The 19681-nt window shown below is 46.1% G+C and overlaps 2 protein-coding genes and 1 long non-coding RNA gene across 10 annotated transcripts; 1 reads left to right on the top strand and 2 right to left on the bottom strand.

Annotated features, from left to right (window-relative positions):
- Positions 1-9231: 9231 nt before the first annotated feature.
- Positions 9232-9709, bottom strand: LOC120673438. Its single transcript, XR_005674653.1, has 3 exons — positions 9579-9709; positions 9444-9497; positions 9232-9367 (listed from the first exon to the last, which is right to left on the bottom strand). It is a non-coding gene; the product is annotated as an uncharacterized LOC120673438 (long non-coding RNA).
- Positions 9710-9825: 116 nt separating this feature from the next.
- LOC120674501 lies at positions 9826-10726 on the bottom strand. The gene is made up of 4 exons (XM_039955673.1): positions 10555-10726; positions 10235-10493; positions 10099-10160; positions 9826-9838 (listed from the first exon to the last, which is right to left on the bottom strand). Exons 1-4 carry the CDS (start codon positions 10686-10688, stop codon positions 9826-9828), a joined length of 468 nt encoding a protein of 155 aa, XP_039811607.1. The 5' UTR covers positions 10689-10726.
- A 3286-nt stretch (positions 10727-14012) lies between these two features.
- LOC120676022 lies at positions 14013-18062 on the top strand. Of its 8 annotated transcripts, none has more exons than XR_005675595.1 (8): positions 14013-14771; positions 14868-14948; positions 15100-15161; positions 15746-15815; positions 15964-15997; positions 16182-16779; positions 16924-17040; positions 17748-18062. XR_005675595.1 is itself a non-coding variant. In XM_039957233.1 (8 exons), exons 4-8 carry the CDS (start codon positions 16309-16311, stop codon positions 17960-17962), a joined length of 444 nt encoding a protein of 147 aa, XP_039813167.1. In that variant the 5' UTR covers positions 14955-15161; positions 15746-15815; positions 15964-15997; positions 16182-16308; the 3' UTR covers positions 17963-18062. The 8 variants fall into 8 exon arrangements, 3 of the variants coding, with proteins under 3 accessions (XP_039813167.1, XP_039813168.1, XP_039813169.1); XR_005675592.1 differs by having other exon boundaries at positions 16924-17151; positions 17729-18062; XR_005675593.1 differs by having other exon boundaries at positions 14023-14771; positions 16182-16331; positions 16924-17151.
- Positions 18063-19681: the final 1619 nt, after the last annotated feature.

Below are 19681 nucleotides of genomic sequence, written 5' to 3'. Positions count from 1 at the left end.
TGCCATCGCATCAATTTAGTATTATCTTTATTTCTAAACAGACGCTTCAAACGTGGTATTATAGGCGAATACCACATGACCTTCACAGGAACTCTCTTCCAGGGAGGCTCCCCCTCGACATCTCCAGGATCATCTTTTCTAATCTTGTAACGCAATGCACTGCATACGGGACATGCATCCAAATTCTCGTACTCGCCTCGGTAGAGGATGCAGTCGTTGGGGCATGCATGTATCTTTTGCACTTCCAGTCCTAAAGGGCAAACAAGTTGTTTGGCTTCATACGTTGTGGCAGGCAATTCATTGTCCTTAGGAAGCATTTTTTTAGCAAGTTTGAGTAATTCACCAAATCCCTTGTCGAATACACCATTTGTCGCCTTCCATTGCAGCAACTCCAAGGTGGTGTCAAGTTTCTTAAATCCATTTTGACAATCTCGGTACAACAACTTATGGTGGTCCTCTAACAACTTCTGGAACTTCAACCTCTCCGTTTCACTCTCACAGTCTGCCTGCACATTGTGCAATGCCTGCCCCAGATCATCGCTGGGATCATTTTCTGCTACATCTACTTCGGGCTCTTCCATGGGAATATCGTCATCGAATGCACCGATTCCAGCATTCCCGGGAAAGTGGTCGTCAAAATCTTCTTCTTCATTGTCTTCCATGGTAACCCCCTGTTTTCCGTGTTTCGTCCAACAAACATACTTCTCCATGAAACCATTTGCGAAAATGTGGCTGTGTAGGATTCTTGAAGATGAGTAATCCTTGTTATTGTTGCAATGAACACACGGGCAGCACATAAACCATTCTGCTTGTTTGCCTCAGCCACAGACAAAAAATAATGTAGGCCATCAATGAATTCTTTCGAACGTCGGTCAGCATTGTACATCCATTGCCGGTCCATCTGCATTTTAAATAAATCGATTTGAATTCTTTACACGTATCGAATAAATAAAATATATCAAACCTAAATTAAACTAAATGTAACATAACATGAATAATTAAAAGATATGCAATATCCATCATACATCTTGATTAATTAAAAAGAATACTTAATCCATTACAGAACTTAACAAAGGAGTACTATACATGAAATTTAAAAATTCGGTCAACAACACATAGGTTTTCAACCGTCCTTGTGTTGGAACGCAGAATGCTCTAACAGATTTCTTGCTGGCGCAGAAGAAGATGGCGGAGCTGAAACCTCCGAGTTTGGTGGTGATGAACCGTAACGCCGCAATAAATCCTCAAGATCAAACGGAGGTTCCTCGCCCCTTGCCATGCATTCTCTATATTCTTTTTCCAAATAACGGAGCGCTGCCCTATGAAAAGCACTAGGTTTTTTGGACCGACGACCTACTCGAGTTGTGCCCTTCTCTCCAGAAGGACAACGATCACCCCCACCGGCGCCACTCTCTCCAGCTGCTGAAGCCATATTTTACTGAAAAATACCTTTATTTTCAACAAAAAATTAAATTCTTACCATTACAATGCAAAAATTATTTACTATTACAATTACAATGATCAGATTAATAACTCTTGCAAATAACAATGAAATCATATAAAAAAGACAAAATGTATCATTAATCCTCAAGAAATCTCTAATTAATTGAAAGAATTCTCTATAACTTCTAATTACTTTGACACCCTTCAGTTCCAGGAGTACACTCTTTTCAATATCCAGAAACCCTCTAGAAGAAAAATAAACCTTTATTTCTGAAAATGTATATGTCAGTAACCTCAACCCTGCGGTGATGCCACTGCCTTTCGGGGGGACACGGTGCGGTACAAGGATGTCACCAATCGGCCAGTCGCAACACCAACATTTACGATTAATAGGCACAGCACTTGGCACAGGCAGCATGCTCGTTGATATGCTCTCAGTACAATAACGGCCATGCTGACTGCGTCAAATGCTGTCTTCTTATCAATCGGAAGTGCTGGTGATGCGACCAACCGATTCGCGACGTGCTTATAGCGCATCGTGTATTCCCGAAAGGTAGTGCCATCACCGTTGGATGGAGATTAACGACGTATACTTGTTTCGAAATAAAGATTTTTTTAGCTTCTAGATGGTTTCAATGTGAGCCTGAATAAATACATCACTAGAGTATCAGAATAATCCATTCATATTACAAAAAATTCTAATATACTCATTTCATTAATTCATTCATGAATACAAAAATCAACTATCCACAATATGGTCATGTATACAAGTACATCACATGAAGTGTCTACACTCATTCTAAAAATTTCTACTATCCACATACTCATCTAAATCTAAAAGAAAATCACACATACATATGCAATCTAGCTAAATGTCCAAGAAATGAGCTAGCTACACATTTTCTCTATTTCTAAAGCATGAAATGAGCTATACAAGCCAAGGAAGAAGAGAAAAACAAGCCCCAAACCTTTTAGCGCCGATGGATGGACGGGGAATCAAAGATCTTCACAAATGTGGTGAAGAAATGAGCAAGAACTCCCTCCCGAGCCGAGAACAGCAAGAAACAAGTGAGCTGAATGGCTCGGGCGGGGGGAGAGGGAAGGGGATAAGGGGGGCCAATGCCTTTTGTCCTGGTTGGAGACACCAACCGGGACAAATTGGGGGCCTTTTGTCTCGGTTGGTGGTTCCAACCGGGACAAAAGGGTACGCGGGCCATTTGTTCCGGTTGGATCCACCAACCGGGACAAAAGGGCCCCATTTTGTCCCGGTTGGTGTCTCCAACCGGGACAAAAGGCCTTAGCCCCCCGCTGACCCGGCTAGCCGTTGGACCCGGGACAAAAGCCACCTATTGTCCCGGGCCCAAAGGCTGCCGGGACAAATGGCTTGGAACGAAGGCCTATTCTGTAGTAGTGTGAGACGGCCGGTGACGAATACACCGCATCGTCAAGCCCGGCTGCCGACCAATGACGACGGCGCCGCGAGGACACTGAGACGGCCGGCGACGACATACACCACACTACGCATCGAGGTCTGGCTGCTGAACCAGTGACAACGGCGTCATCACGAGGTGGCCGCGCGGCGAGTCCAACGCTGCACACGGCCTACGCCAACGTCGAGGAGCCGCGCCGAGCCGGAGGCTTGTTTGCCGACCATACGCCTGACGATCATTTGTACACATGCAAATTCATGCGTGCCCTGCCACAAGCTAGCAAGTGTATCTACGTGTGTTGATGAGAAAACAAGAGTAAATTCATGCGTGCCTTGCCACAAGCTAGCAAGTGTATCTACGTGTGTTGATGAGAAAACAAGAGTTACAGTGCCATGCACAAGTGGGTACATGCATGCACTATCACATGGAGGAAGCTAATGTCTCGCCATTCATCTACGATCTGCTGCTGCGATACTTCATCAACTCCGTCCAGCTCGCCGACTCTGCATCAACCATCCACCTCTACACGTCTACTACGACTACGACGCCGTCTGAGACTGACGAGGCCGGACGACTCAGGCGGGCGCCGCTGATGTCCCAGCGACGTTGCACCAGCTCATGGACTGACGAGGCCATGGATGAAGTTGCCCGATCTAGATCGGAGCCGGTCCGGCAGGTGAAGTTGCTTTGCGCCTCCACCGTCGGCCCGGCCCAGCACTACCGTAGGACTTCATTCCCTTCTAGTCCCATCCTCCTCTCCCATCTCTGGTCTCCTCGAATCCATCCCCGAATATGAATTTTGAGTGTTTTAAGCCTTTCTGTGGTGGTAGTGCCTGGATTGGCACTATCACATCGTGCTAACCGTGCCGCCGGCACGACACGACACGGTTAAGTGCCTATAGTGTAGTGCCTGGACCGAGTGGCCAGCACGCAGTGCTAGCACGGCACGGCAGGACTAAGACTTAGTGCTGAGTAGTGTAGTGCCGAATAGTGTCAGTACCGAATAGTGTTAGTCTTGGGCCTGGTCGGGCTGCACGTTTGACCATCTATACTAAAAGTTTTGGGCTTCCAGTTGGTTTTATAGGTTCAGATTGAGATCCGGCCGGACAAACCGGCCCCATCTCCGATCCGATCCCATATCATGCGGCTTGCTGACACGGCCCTAGCTACCATCATCGTTTTCTTGTTGATCCCAAAACCAGTCGATTGGCATCTTAGACCCTGTTTGTTTTCATCAGGTTTTTTAGTCCCTGTCACATCAAAAGGAATCTTATCATTTAGGAGTATCAAATAAAATTTGTTTATAAAATCTTTTTGACAGATGGGTGCAAATTTGCAAGACGAATCTAATGAGATTACTTGGTCCATGATTTGCTACAGTGATGCTACATTAACCATCCACTAATTATGGATTAATATACCCCATTAGATTCGTCTTGCATTTTAGCTCTAGGGTTCTGCAGTTAGTTTTGTAACCAAACTTTATTTAATAATAATAAATATTAAAATTCTTTTTGATGTGATAGAGTTTAAATTTTAGCTCCTGGAAGACTCTCTCTCCGTGTCACAGGCACGTTCATTGTTGTGTCCCCGCAAACCATAAATTAAGCCTACGCGCACGCGAGAGGTTGAAGAAATAAAGCTGAGGAAGAGGACGTGCCGGAGTCACTACTTGCGAGTCTTGTTAGGTTGTTGGGAGCAGTTGCAAATGTTGAAGCTACGGATTCTAATGCTGGATTAGTATCACTACCAGAATCCGGTCATTTGTCGTGTGTCTACAATGAGTACGGGTTGATAGACTAGTGTATTCAAACTAGTTATCTAACCGATTCCATTATCCTGCACAACACCTCTATATATATATATATATATCGCAAGCAAGAGAGTTAAATTACATGTGATAACTCGTAACAGGTAACACTAATTCACTACTGGAAGGAAAGGCGCGCCCTGATGCTTGAAAAGAGAAGGACATCCATGACCTCACAACTACTCCCTTTAATTTCTTCCTCCGCTCCTCAGGTCAGCTCCTCATCATTCCCTTTCTTCTGCAAAGTGGACATGTTTGTAGCCTGATAATGAACAAACTTGAAACAAATTAAAATACTGATACTCTACATGGCAATTATTGTATTTGCACATATTTGGGCATCCAGATGAGAAGCAGTCCTCCGCTTGAGGAGAAACAAAACAAACCATTATTAGCAATGCATATATATATATGTATATATATATGTATATATATATATGTGAATCCAGTTCTTTTTCGTCAAGATGAAAGGCAACATCAGGGAACCGAGAGACAGGACTCAGGAGTAGCAAAATAATGCTGTCCCCTTCGGAGGGGAGGGATGGGGAAGCCGTGACAGCGGATAGACATGGCACGACCCAAGCTAGAAAAAGTACTACGTAGTCCGTACCTAGCATCCATCTCGGGAAAGAACCAGCCGACCTGCGCTGCCAAAGGAAATAGGGAAGCACTGCAAAGCAGTTGATGGGGATCGGAGTACAAACCCGGAGCGACCACGGCGACGACGAAATCGTAGTATCCGGTCACGTAGGTGACGACTACTGCCAGTGGCACCATGGCAAGACAGAGGATGAACTGCCCGGTGGGGCGGCGGCGGGGGCCGCCGTCACCCACCCAGACCCCGGCGTACACGGTGGCGAGCCCACCTAATTAATAAGAAGGCCGCCGCAAGGGTCACCGAGGAGATGGGCTCTTTGGACCGCCGGCGGTGAGGGGGAGACAACCACGAACGCGACCAAGTAGCATGTAGCAACGCCAACCTGGGCCAGCAGCTCCTGCACGTTGTCCTCGGCTATCCGCATGAAGCGGCGAACCCAATTGGGGTCCCTGAGCACGGCGGCCATGGTTGGAGACTACAGTGTGTGTCTTGGGCTCTTGGCTTTGGGACGGAAGGCTTGAGGTGAGAGCACGCCGTCGTCTATATCAATATGGCTCGTGACTGCATCCCGGGCCGTGAGGCCTCGACGAGGTGATGAGGTCACAAGCATGCATGCACAAAAAATTCGAGGTGTGTGTGGTGGGAGGGTTGCATATACATATCTAGATCTTAGATAGATACCCCTTTACGTAGTTAAGTTATAGTATCCGAAAATGTATTTTAGAAGCTCGGAGATCTAGTTGCTACAACAGAATAAGTTTAAAATCCCAAGGTGTAATTTACTCTCTTTTTTTATTTATAATAGGTTGCAACTTCTTATATTGTAAAGTTGTAATCGAACTATTTGAATGGTGCATATATGTAGTCCATGCGGGGGAGCGCGACGTAAGCTAGAAGGCAAAGATTAGGAGGGGAAGAGGTTAGCATGTATGCATGCATGACCTAGCCATGTTAATTAATTATTTTATTTCCAGCTAACAGGATGTGTTGGAGGAGAGTAGTGCACGTGCTAGTGGCGGCCAGTGGGCAACAGGGCGAGAGTAGTGGCCGGCACACGGGAGAATCGAACTCTGACACGCACGCTACCGTGACGATGATTGACCTGCTAGTGGACCACCCTGAGATCTTGTCCTATCCATCCGATCCCTTCCTCCCCCTTCCACCTGTTCCCTGCCCACCCACCGGCCACCCCCGTCCCCCACCTGTGTGACAGGCTGCCGCGCCGCCGGGCAGGCTAAGCGGCGGCGGTAGCAGCTGCTGTTGCCTGCGTTGTGCGAGGCCGGGCGGGAGTCGCGGGCGTGCTTCGCACCGGACGACGTCGCTGACTGGTTCTCCGTCCAGGCGCCGGACGAGCCGCTCATCGGGTACGCCGGGATGCTGCTGTAGCCACGCGTCGCTCCTGGACGACCACGCCGCGTCCTGGGGCGTCCGCGTGCGGTGGACGCCGCGGAGCGCGGAGGCGGCGACGCCGCGCGCCCCGCGTGGCGGGTTCGGGGCTCTGGGAGGCGGCACCGGATGGCAGCAGCAGTGCCTGACGCTCAAGTTCCAGCGTCGCCACCGCGACGTCGTGCGCGGCGCGTACATCGCCGTGGCGGCGGCGCGCGGCTCACGATGCGGGAGCGGAAGCTCTACACCAACAACCCCGTGTACGGAGGCGGTCGCAGGATGGACGACCACCAAATGTTGTGGTCATCGCACCCGTTCGTGCACCGTCCACGTTCGGACACGCTCTGACACGCTCGCCGTCGACCCGGCGCTCTGTGACGGCATACGCAGCCCGGCAACCTCTTTTTGCAGCAAACGGTGACCCTGGCATCATGGAGGGAGCAGGGGGCTGCGGAGTGCACGCCAGGTCGGCAGAGGAGAGCTCGATTTGGCTGTGTGGAATCTTTGATTCCATAGCAGCGGACCTTGATTCGTCGTCAAGAGGAAGGAGCCCAGCAGCTCCGGCCTGCGCGGCGATGGAGCTGCACGTACGCGGCGGAGCTTCCGCCAAGCTTGCTGGCACGCGGCGGAGCTCCTACCAAGCTCGCTCTGAATTCAGCAACACAACAAGCCAATAGCTTCTGCTCCTGTCTGTTTTGATGTTCTCCCTCGAGGTCATGCCTATTTCCAAAGTTGCCTGCACCAATATCTGATCTGCTCCTCTCCTGTTTCCAATTTTTTAATCGATTCTCCTTCTTCATTAATCTTCTCCCCTGTTCAGAAAAGAGCAATCACTAGGATCTTGTTCCTCCACCACAGTTTAATCAAGTAGCTAGTAGCGGCAGCAGCCAGACCGACTGCAAAAGCACCGGGATGGTAGGGCGAGAGAGAAAGAAGAAGAAAAATTGGAAAAAGAATGATAATGTTGTGTTCGCTTGTCTGTGGCTGATGGCTGGTGCTGATTTGTTATGAGAGAACAGTACTGCTGACTGGCTGGTAACTGGTGGCTGGTGCTAATTTAGTATTAGAGAATAGTACTGCTGGCTGGTTGGCTGACAAGAATATTTTGGTGTGTGCACTTGTTATCTCCCACCTCTATATAAAAAATTATTACTATAATAGACATAGTGTCTAGTAGCATCGATCTGAAAATCAAAGTGGTGGATGGATACATGTTATATATGCGTACTTCCTCGCACAAATTAAGTTACGTCTGGCGCTGTCATCAACTCATAAGAGAATGCTGCTTCGTTGCGACCCAATTCAAGCCTCCCTAGCTCCAGAGGTCGCATGCATGCATACATCTATCTCCAAGCACTAGTTTAGCTGCTGTCCTGCTAGGACCTCTCTCTCTCTCTCTCTCTCTGCCAAATCATGCGACCGTATCCTTCTGCCGTACGTAGCCGATGAGGTGGGTGTCACTCAGCAAATGGAAGGTTTCTTGTCGTCCTCGCCACATCATCAGAGTATGTAGACAAGTCACATGTGGAATGGCAATGGGAGACTGATGCGCAGCAACGACCGGGGGGCCGGCCGGCCACGATCTCTCATCGCTAACTCATGATTATTGTTGGGCATGAACACCTGCAGAGCACAATTTCACGAGGATGGACGACCTTGTCGGTGAACTTCTTGATTACGAAGATATCATGCGGTCCGTACTCGCCCGTGTGCTGCTGTGGGGCGAACAGAATATAATTAATTAATGTAACCCATGCATGCATGCATCATAGATAAGACAAACATATATTTTTTGAAATTTTTTTTACTAAACCTAGCTAGTGAATCAGTCTCTCTTCTCTTCAAGGAGTTAGATTTGTTTTTAGAAAATGAAACTTAGTTTCCAGCCTCCACAAGTTTTACATTATTCTTGGTTCACGAGGTGATTACAAATAAAAAGGAGGAAGGTGTACGCAAAAGGAAAGGAAGCTTCAAGAAGGAGCTAGATTAGGGCGTTTTTTTTATTTTTATATTTTTCAAAATTGTTTTTTACAGAAATATATTTTCGGTTTTATAATTTACAGTCTTATACCCCTACCGCCCGACTGCGGGGCGGCCGGCCCCCTGCCGCCCTCCTGCCGGGCGGTAGCGACCTCAATGTAAATAAAATTTACATTTAATCGCATTTTGGCTCTTGGAGGGAGTCTGCCGCCCCCCTGCCGGGCGGCAGGTACCCACCGCCCACTGGCGGGGCGGTAGGCCAGGCCGCCCCCCGGGCGGCAGACCCCTCCTCACCGCAAGTTAAACCTTGAACGTGCAGTGCGGCATTAGATGTGATTTTAGATATTTTGGATAGAAATAAAAACCGTTAGTAAAATAGATGAATATGAAAAGTATAACTTAGCAATTCATACACATACGCAACTGAGAACGAAATAGGTGATGCATAAGAACGAAATAAGTATAACATGACGACATGTCCATAACAAAAATACAGAAATAACTAGAAGCACCTCATAACCACCCCGGCCATGTCGACCTCTTTTACGCTGTGCGTGGACGTGGTCTGTAGGGTAGGTGTGTCGGTCTGGAGGCCCTACGTCTCTACCTGGACGTCCGGTGGCCACAGGTGTCTGGAAGGTAGGATCGCCTGCTGGTTAGGTGTAGAAAATAACCGACTCCAGTCTTCGAAGTTTGCCTCAAAGGTATCCTGTGTGGCCCCTGTGTAGTAGCAATTAAGATATCTTAATCATCGTCTTATAAGTCATCTATTTAGGTATATATTCATCATACGTACCTGGTGGTGGTGGATACGAAGAAGGACCCATATCAGGAAGCTGGTGGTGCGATCCTGTAAACCGTTCAAATTATTTAAAATATTCATAGAAATAAGAAGAACATGATAAATTTGAGCTACGTATTAGGTATTTACCTTGCGTTCCTTCTGCTGTCGCCATAGGGTAATATGAAGAAGGTCCCGCATCATATAACTGTTGTGATCCTATATGTAAATGCAAAAGGAATTAGACTTCATACCAAAATTAATTAAAATTAAGATATGGACTATATGTTTGCCGAAATGTCGTGGTGGTGTCTGTGTTGGTTGAAATGGCATCCCTGAAGCTGGTGCCATGGTACTAAATTTGGTCCCTCCGTGAGGTTGATAAGGTTGGTGTCCATCACTTGTATGGACTGAGAATTAATTATTATTATCAAAGTAGTAAGTCAGTAAGTATCCTCACGTACCTGGATAATGCTGCTGAGACCAATAAGGTACTGGGGAAGGCTGCTGCTGTGTGGGACCACAAGGAAACGAGGTAGGGGCTTGAGACGAACCGTAGGAGTCCTCATACGATGTCCGGCTACCAAAGGCTTCAAGCATGGAATGGGCTCTTTGTGAAACTCGGGTTCGGGTCCAGGCCGACTCTTGCTCATTCCTATCCATCATAGACCCCGCTCGAATCCTCATCAAATTCGTCTTGGAATCTATGTCCATCAACCTGCACATTTCAAACTGCATGCAAGAAAAAGAAAGACATTAACACTCTAATCCAAAGTATTTGAAAAGCGATGATAACTTTGACTCACCGCCCCAGCTAATGCCTCATCCCTATGTCGTGCATAGCCATCCTGTGGGGTCGCAACATGCGACTGTGGATGCATGTCAGCATATATCAAGCGGCAACGAGTCTTAGGCTGGTACCAGCTCAGGTACGCCCTGTACGAAGCCTCCATGTGTGCAGGGGTCGGAAGCGTCACGTTCTCCTCTGCCTGGTCCCAGCCATCGACCCAAGGCTGCACCCTTGTCACCCACATGTTCGAGAAGGGTTGACCAGCCCTCGACAAACTAAATATTAATTAGTTAAAGCAGCAATGCATTATAACTGAAATGACATATGAATCGTTACCTGTGGTCATGACGTTGGACCCGATCCAATGCTGACAGCACAGGATACAACTGTCTTTGACCGAACTGCCTCCTGACTCTGTCCGGGCAGTGGGCCTCAATGTAAACGTCGTACACCAGCGCTGTAGTTGTCATCCAAAGGCCCCTAGTCCTGAGAGCAAACCGAAGATATCCCGAACGGTGCACGAGTGTTTATAGCCAACTGGAAGTAGGACTCCCACACAATGTCTTCAGGTGTCAACCGATCAAACTCAGCTACAAACTCAGGATAGGACCGCCGAGACTATACGTGGGCCCAACTCTTCTGCATGAAATTAATAATATATACCAATAAGAAATACAAAGAGGGTCAAACAAAGCAACAGAATTGCCAACAAAATAGTACGAGTAGTAGTCATTTTCGTACCCGACGAGCGTACCAGAGAGTCCCCATGGTCGGCCTATCATCCTCGGTGTCACCGTACATATCCGGCTCATATAGTGAGTGGTCGATAATCGGACGACCAATTGCTATCCTCTCGTATGACCAAAGCTGTATCAGAATAGGACATCCTGTAAGAATTGCATTGTGCTTATTTTGCACCGATGCCTTGCAGAGGCCACGGTACGTGGCTGCAAGTACCGCTAAACCCCAACTGTATTGAGGCATTTCCTCCACAGCTGCCTCTGCGATCTCCTGTGCGTAAGGCACAAGCACCCTATCCACATAGGCCCCGTGTGAGTTGTTGAACATTATGTATCCAAACAACAACAACAGGTATGCCTCAAGGGATCGAGTGACGCTATCCTCATCAGCAACATTTGCCAAATTGTCGGACTGCATAGAAAAGATGAACATTTATGAGTACAAGATCAATTATAAAATAAAACCATAACTGCACTAGTCAAAAGCATAACTCTAACATTACTCATAACAAAATGAGGTATGTACCTGGAACTGCAGAATCCATGACTTGGCAGGCCCTGTTGCTTTTGGGTGCTCCTCTACATCATTCGCGATGTCAATATTTGCAAAACGCTCTTCTAGATCGTCCAACCACGTAGACGGGACAACGCGAGGCCCTACGGCATCCCCACTGATAGGAAGACCCAGCAGCATTGCAACGTCCTGTAGGGTCGGTGACATCTCCCCACAAGGGAGGTGGAAGGTGTGTGTCTCAGACCTCCATCTATCAACCAGAGCCGTAAGTAGGGACATGTCCAGCTTTGCCAAACCACTCTCAGCAAGACGGCCTATAGTAAGAAGACCAGCCTCACTCAACCTAAAAAGTAGAACGATTAAAGGTAAGTACATTATGTAGGAAACGTATACGAAACAAACGTATTCTCAGAAACATAATCCGACGACATATCACCTGGGCACCCATCGTGGGTCAATAGGAATCAACTCCGCTGGTGGACGTGGACGCAGCACGTTAAGTTTCACGCGCTGAACCACTGCAAGGAAGGACAAGTGCGACGAGTCTATGACTTGGTCAAGTAGAGTTGGCGTATCTTCGGCCATACCTAACACAAAAAATATAAGTTTTCTGCATTTTCTAAAATTTATCTGAAATTTCCATAAACTTTTCTAGCATTTTCTACAATTTTTGTACAATAAATTTTTATAAATAAAATTTTCTAACATTTTCTACAATTTATCTGCATTTTCTATAATTTATCTGAATTTTTCATATGCTTATCTAGCATTTTCTACAATTTCTGAGCATTTTTCAAAAAAATTTCTCTCATTAAACAACTAATCAATATCACAGAAATGGTTGGTAAACCTAAATGGTTATTCTAAAAACTAATCCTAATTCTACATAAATTATAATAAAAATACTACCTAAATCGCTAAAATATCATTACTGCTGCATACACTAATTATAGAATTAAACATATAAGAAATTTAGAATGAGAAAGTTAAGAAATATTTATTACCTGCGGTTCGGATCCAAAATCCGGCCGGGCTTCGCCACTGCAACTTCCTCCCTCACCCCTTCTCTCTCCCTCCCCATCTCTGGATGTCGTGGGAAGAAAATGAGGGGGGAGGGGGAGCTCAGCCCTTTTATATAGAGGGGGGAGCCTGCCGCCCCTCTGCTTGGCGGCAGCTTGGCCTACCGCCCCGCTAGTGGGTGGCGGGTACCTGCCGCCCGGCAGGGGGGCGGGAGGCTCCCCCAGAGGTCAAAATGCGATTAAATATAAATTTTATTTACATTGAGGTCCCTACTGCCCGGCAGGCCGCCCCGCAGCCGGGCGGTAGGGGTACAAAACTGTAAATTATAAAACCGAAAATATATTTCTGTTAAAAATGATTTTGAAAAATATAAAAATAAAAAAGCGCCTAGATTAGGTATAGGTAGTACCGTAGTAGTAGTACACCAACAAGGAGCTCCTCCAGACGGCCTACTCTCAGCTAGCTCTTGCTTGTGTTCATTTGATCCAAGGGGGCATATTGGAGAGGAAAAGAGGGGGATGGTTTTTTTTCTCGCCACCAGACGGCCTAAGCATGCACTAGATACTGTATTTGTTCATTAGGCCAGTCTCAGTGAGAGTGTCATCGACACAGTTATCAAGACCGTAAACTAGATAATCGAGTCGGAGGAGTGTCATGGTGATGACACCATGACACTCCTCTCACGTTCTATGACACTCCACATCCTCCCTCTTCATAAAAACTTTGCCATATCAGCAAATTTAATGCTCATGACACTACTATGCAAGTTTCATAGAAATTTCATGCACATTAAATGAGATGTCACATAGGCAAAAATGATGACATTACAATAAATTTATGAAGAGAGAGAAAAATAGGTTTCATGTAGATAAAACTTGGGTTACACTATTTCCAAGACTATGAAACTTGGTGAAACTAGTATTGGGGGCTAGAGAAGTTCATCTCATCTGATTTCACCCAATCACGTTCATAGTAATTGAATGTAATAGCTCACCTATGAAATCGTGAAATGAAACTATGTATTGGGAGCCCTATTTCATCCATAGTTTCAAAAGTCTTTTGATGATATATCATTTTTGGTAATCGTGTATTGAAATCTTGTACTGGGATTAGCCAATACTTCCACTGAAAATGGCCTTACTCGAGTGCAGGATTGACAGTAGTAGTCTGTAGTGCTCATTGGCTCTTTTTGCAATTGCGGAGGTTTCCTCTCCATGGGGATTGGGGACCGGGGAAAAGAGAAAGCTGGTGGGTGGGGTTTATTCGTGGGGCCGATAGCTACGCGACCACAGCCACCTGATCTGCATGCAGAGCCTTCCATGCTCATTTCTATCTATACTATAAAAAATAAAAAAAAATTAAAATAATTGTTACTCACTCAAACTCACTCACCCTCATAAAATACCTCTCTTAATCCCACATAGAAAATTTTAGTGTTTGACCAAATCTCAAAATAGCATCAAGGAAAATATTTCTGCCTCAAATGAATTGTTTTTGTTACCGTCGCTTGTTTTACCCACCCGCCTGTACCCGCTTCGCGTCATTTGGGGGCGTTTCCCTTTTTTTTTCCTCGCGATGCAGCCTCCCCGCCCGTAGCGCCGCCTCCCCCGCCATCGCGCCGCCCCCGCGGCACCACGCGACGCCGCCTCTCCAGTCGGATCTCAGTGCTGCTGGGTTGGTGGCGCACACGCCCGGCAGGGAGGCGGCCGGAGGGAGGAGTTCGACCAGCGGCCAGACTTCCGGCGGGGGACTGCTCCGGGCGGCCAATCGACCGGTGGAGATCCCGGTCCGGCTTGGTGATGCGCGGCGGAGGTGGAGGAGGCGGTTGTGGGGAAGCCTGTAGGGGGCGAAGGAGAAGGAAAGGGAAGGAGCGCTGGGACATCGTGCTCCTCCTCCGCCTGCGGCCTCCTGCATGGGCGGCGGCGGCAGACGAGCAGCTAGCGGCGGCGCGTGCAAGGCTACTCGCGGATCGATCTGATGGATCATCAGGCCGGGATGGGTTCCTACAAGCCCGTAAGTCCCTCACCCCCAAATCCAAATCAAACCCTAGCGTGGGACGGTGGGGTGCGGCCTGCAGCATGCCACGGCGGTCGGCGGCGCGGCGGCGTATGGCGCAGGGCCGCGATGCACGGAGGAGGCATGCAGCGCGGGGCGGAGCTGTGCGACGCTGGACGGCGACCTCCAACACGAGTCGACGGCGTGCGTGGTGGGCCGCAGGGCACCCCGTCGGCCAGGCCGCAGCACCCTACCACCCCTCCAGGCCCGACAAGCCCCTTGTGGTGAGTGCTCTGCTTCATTATGGTTTTGGCATTTCATCGAGCAGGAGGTGGGTGACCATGTGGCGCTTCTCTGCTCTTGCTCCCCGTCCCGTGCAGGTGACGCAGAAGGAGATCATTACCCACAAGGAGGGGTGCAGCTAAACGCGTACATGTTGCACAACCTGAGCTTGGGTTCAGGTTAGTGGCGCAAAAAATAGGACCATACTTTTCCGATTCCATTGTATAATTTATAAGCTTCTATATCTTGTGCTCATGTGTCACTGGTCAGACCGTCAGAGGTGAAAATCACATGTCCACCAATAATATTGCCTTAGTTTTACATGGACAGTGACTTTTTTTAATGATGCTTACTGGAGAGACAACATCGTGGACGACAACACATGCTCGCTGGTGAGTATAACCTTTCAAAATGAAAGATTGTCATTATTTTTTTGACCTGTTGGTGCCACTGTTTGGCAGCACCTTGTTATTTCTGAATTTTGCTTCTCTGACCTGTTAGTGCCACTGCCATATTTTTTTTATATATCAGTTTGCTTGTCAAAACTGTATCAGTGTGCATAGGTTGATAAATGCAGACCTGGCAAATTAAGATAGTATAATGGAAGAGAACACTGGTTATGTGACTTCTATTCTCAAAATGGATTTTTTGTTTTGTTTATTTTGAACTGGTATAACCTGAAACAAAGCAATGCATGGTTCTAAGCATTTTTAACAGCTGTGATATTGACCTGCAAAGAATCTGCTTCTAAACATATGTTTTTACTTGTTAGGTGAACTTCTGGGCAGTATAACAAATAAACATGCTAATTTGTGAAAATTACTACACTTAATGCAAAGTTTCAGTTGTGTTAAGTCCCTGATCTATTTTCCCTGCCTTCTTCCTGTTTGGTCTGGCGTTTTTACGTTACTGGAACTTTAGGATTGCAAATAAAATATGATTGAAGGCTAATCCCATCTTTATTACTTTATTTCAGATGCTTGGTAAGGCAGGGTAGGGAACACATAGCCCAGGGTGATCGAAACATCAGCTCGGTTCTTTATGAGGTATTCTTTAAGTAATTATTGCAGCATTGCTCAGTGTACTATAGCGAGTCATCTATATAAGTTTCTTTTTTACTTGCACGGTATACAAACTCAACCAGTGAGCTGGTATTTTTCCTCTGGAAACTGATTGGTATGTATATCTTGGCAGTTGGAAGATCAACAGACTTCAAGAGAGAAATGATGTAATTTCCTTAGTGATCAGCTTGGTATTTTTGATATTTGGAATAATATATTTTGTTTATTTTTAACCACCACTAAAATCTCATTGATTATTTTCACCATACATATAGTTTCTTTGGCTATTGGCTGAGATTTGAGCCTGATTCTGGTGTGCTTGGCTGCTTTACCTTTGTGGTGAGCGTGCAGCTCCCGGAGCCACTGATCGGGAAGCTCTGGACATTGGGTGATTTTGAGGGCAACCCTGTACTACAGTTGCATGTAAGTGTGCCACCCGGACCTTAGTGGGGATGACCCTGATGTGACCAACTTCCGGATGTCATCAACTAGGTTTATTTGGTAAGAGCCACCAGTCAAGTCTTTACATTTATGCATGCTGCCTGCAAGATGTTTTCTTTTTGCTCTGAAATTTGTCATTGCACTAAGCTAACATGTCGTGTCCAAGCCCAAGCCTCCCTCCCTGTGCAAAATTGAGGTAGACAAGGGATGAAAGGTACTAGATTAATTGGAAATCAAACAAGGACATGTCTTTGCGATTTCAAGTCCATGTTTCCGCGAAGTCAATTTCCCAGAGTGTGAGAGACAAATTGTGTTTCATTAATTTTTGTTTACAATTGTGACATTGCTGATGGTGAGGAGTCAACTGCAAGTTTTATGATTTTTGTTTTGTGTGCGTCTGATAATGTTGATTCGATTGTGTGGAACTAACCCTTGCCGGCTTGCTGCAGTGTTGCCCACGTGCTGGACGTCATCATTGATTCTTCTAATTTAGACAACACGTTAGCATGTAATTTGTTAGCATGTAATTTTCAATGCCAAATTTGTTAGCATGTAATTTTCAATGCCAAATTTTTTGATTCATGACTACAGTGAATTTCAGTTGGGAACTTTGCTTCTAGTCTACGTTGCTTATGTTAAATAAATTGTGCAGCTGGCATGCACCACAACTGTTTGGTCAGTGCTTGGGAGGAAGAGGTCGGCAAGGGTGGAGCCAATGGCAAGGGTGGATATCAGGCAAGCGATGTACCGGTTGATCTGCTTCTATCAGGTTGTGCCCTTGCCACTCCTAAAGGCTCTACTGTTTACAGGATCCACTGCTTTCTCACTTGATCAGAACACATGGCTGAGTTTGGGTCAAGCACTAGATCATTTGGTCCAGGTTAGTTGATAAAAAAGGACCCCTACATAATAGATGTGAATTAGTACTGATTATTGCCCAGCATATGCTTTATATATCTGGCATGTTTCGTTATAGTTCTAATTTCTATTAATTTACATTTATAATAACCAAGCCATATTCTATCTGTTACAAGGTCGATTAACATGTATTTTTAATAGGAAAGGCCGGATGTTTTTTAATATCTGCTAAAATGATATAAAATGGTTTATTTTCTTGGGTAATTGATGATATTTTTGTTAGAAGTTAGGTTACTAATAAATTGTGTTTTTAGGGACTATTACTAAAATTCTGTTTTTTATTAGAAGGCAAAGCACCGATTTGATTTATGTTTAGAGTTCTTAGATTAATGTTCAGGTTTAAAATATCATCGTTGCCTTGTCCTGTGACACCGAGAACCATCGTTGAAACAATTGCTTTTACAGTTAATTTAAATTTGAGTTCAAATGATTGCTAGCTACTAATTCTTTGTCATCTATGCTTCCATGGATTACTTTTACAGTTAATTTAAATTTGAGTTCAAATGATTGCTAGCTACTAATTCTTACGCCATCAACAGTTTTGGTTTTCTATTACAGATGTCAGAGTTGGCATATGTACAGACCCTATTTTGCGTGATGGCATCAAATATACGGTTGTCACTCGAGCTGAAGAGATAAAGAAGGTCCATGAAGTACCATGTTTGGGTGCTAATGGCTATAAATCAGCATTGAAATATGTGTACGAGTACATAAGATGTGAGAATCTTCAAGAAATTAAAACTGAAGAAACTTTTTATGAGAACCTAGATTAGATTAGATTTAGAATGGCGTTGATTGTTACATTTTTAATAAAAATGATAATTTAGTTGTTTTAGCGGAATTTAATTGTTTTAGTAGACTTTGCTTATATCATTTTTGAATCTCATGTTATTTTTAGACACGTACCACATCCCCACTAGTACTTCTAAACACGCGCCAGAGCAAAAACCTGCCTCACGAAAATAAAACAAAAGAAAACCACGACGCGTCGAGTTTAGTGATAATAGCGTCAGGTGGAAGTGCGGCCCGGCCCGGTCACCTGACAGCCTTCCATGCTCGTTTCACTTTACGGGCCATGCGTCTTCGAATGTTCGTTATTGGTGGCCCATTTTGAGTGGCGGACCATAACGGATTTCCTATCAATCTTCCGGTACATAAGAAGCTTCTCTATATTTAAGATTCGTGCAAAATAACCAGTGTCACTAAATCTCAGCCAAACTTAAGCTCATCTCCTGCCTAGTTGTTTCAGAAACAAAATATTTGATTACTTTAATGTGCTCGGCAAGACTATGCTTATCTTATCATGATGCGCACGATACCTGCTCCTCCGCCACACTCACTGCAAGATTTAGAAAAATGGTTGCTGAGAGTAGTTGACAGGTGGGCGATAGGATCTTTGCATTTTTTAGGCACGCGTCAGATTTGCCTGGTCGGCAAAACCTTCAGACCAATCATATTAAAGCACCGTCGGTTATTAGTAGGAGAAAACAACAGAGTCCAAGCCCCATCGACCACCCAAACAAACCTCTTGGAAATTATTTTGAACCTTGTAAGTGACTTGGAAAGGAACAATGCAAGTGTCTAAAACTAAATAATTGAGAGCATGTTCGTAGCGTACTAGGGAAGTAGATGCAAAACCTCTATGCGGGTTTGGCTTTGACTTCCCTTCTCGCAGTCCTGGGCACACAGAACTTTGTTCAGCTGGCTGTGGTTAGTAGCTGGTGTTGATGTGTTGTAAGAAAAAAATATTGCTGACTGACTGCTGTTGATTTAATGTGAGAAAAAACAATTCTGGCTAGCTGGCTGACAAGCCAGGTAGCAGCAACACCAGCCAGCAGATCGAGATCGTGCAGTGATTGATGTGGCAAGAGCTGCTAACGAAAGCGACTCCTGCTCTCCCTAAACCTCCCGCACAAGCGTTTCACGGAGCAGGGCGTTTGGCACGTACGGCCGCACCAACAAACGGGCCCTAAACCTATCGCTTAGCTTCATATGGTTTACCATTACCAGTTTACCACGGTGGACGACGGAATGGAACTAGCTCTCCGTTTAAATCCAGTTTATTCGCAGCAATGTTCTTATACTCGTTTCGAATAAAATAATCACAAATGTGTCCCTGTTTGCCCCTGTAACTAATTACGTCAACACATCAGCCGTACCGCCCGGTCCGGCTGCCATGGAATAATCGCTGCAGCGCCTCAACCTGCATCGGCCATCGGCACCTCCGCCCGCCGCTCGCGCGCTCCCCTCGCCGACCGGCCGGCCGGGTCGGCGTCAAAGTTCTCATCGTTATCCGTCCTATATATATCTCGCACCCCATCTCAGGCTCTCACGGTCTCACCGCTCATGTTTTCGTTTGCAATTAATCCTCGTTCTTCTCCTCTCTAATTTCTCGATTTCGAGGGCGAGAAGCCTCGACTTGGAACAATGGCGGCTCCGAGCAGCACCGCGGCCCCACAGTTTTATCGCGAAGCCGTAGTAGAGGGCCTCCT

Source organism: Panicum virgatum, chromosome 5N (genome assembly GCF_016808335.1).
Source record: "Panicum virgatum strain AP13 chromosome 5N, P.virgatum_v5, whole genome shotgun sequence".
Taxonomy (NCBI): Eukaryota; Viridiplantae; Streptophyta; class Magnoliopsida; order Poales; family Poaceae; genus Panicum; species Panicum virgatum.
This window is presented reverse-complemented; position numbering and strand designations above follow the sequence as displayed.

Excerpts from the sequence above, each read along its gene's own strand:
- LOC120674501 (XM_039955673.1), bottom strand. The coding sequence starts at position 10,688 with ATGACAACTACAGCGCTGGTGTACGACGTTTACATTGAGGCCCACTGC. Across the intron at positions 10,494-10,554 it reads GTCCAACGTCATGACCACAG|TTTGTCGAGGGCTGGTCAAC; the intron begins GTAACGATTCAT and ends ATTAATATTTAG. Across the intron at positions 10,161-10,234 it reads ATGAGGCATTAGCTGGGGCG|TTTGAAATGTGCAGGTTGAT; the intron begins GTGAGTCAAAGT and ends TCTTGCATGCAG.
- LOC120676022 (XM_039957233.1), top strand. The coding sequence starts at position 16,309 with ATGTCATCAACTAGGTTTATTTG. Across the intron at positions 16,332-16,720 it reads TCATCAACTAGGTTTATTTG|TGTTGCCCACGTGCTGGACG; the intron begins GTAAGAGCCACC and ends GGCTTGCTGCAG. Across the intron at positions 16,780-16,923 it reads TTTAGACAACACGTTAGCAT|CTGGCATGCACCACAACTGT; the intron begins GTAATTTGTTAG and ends TAAATTGTGCAG.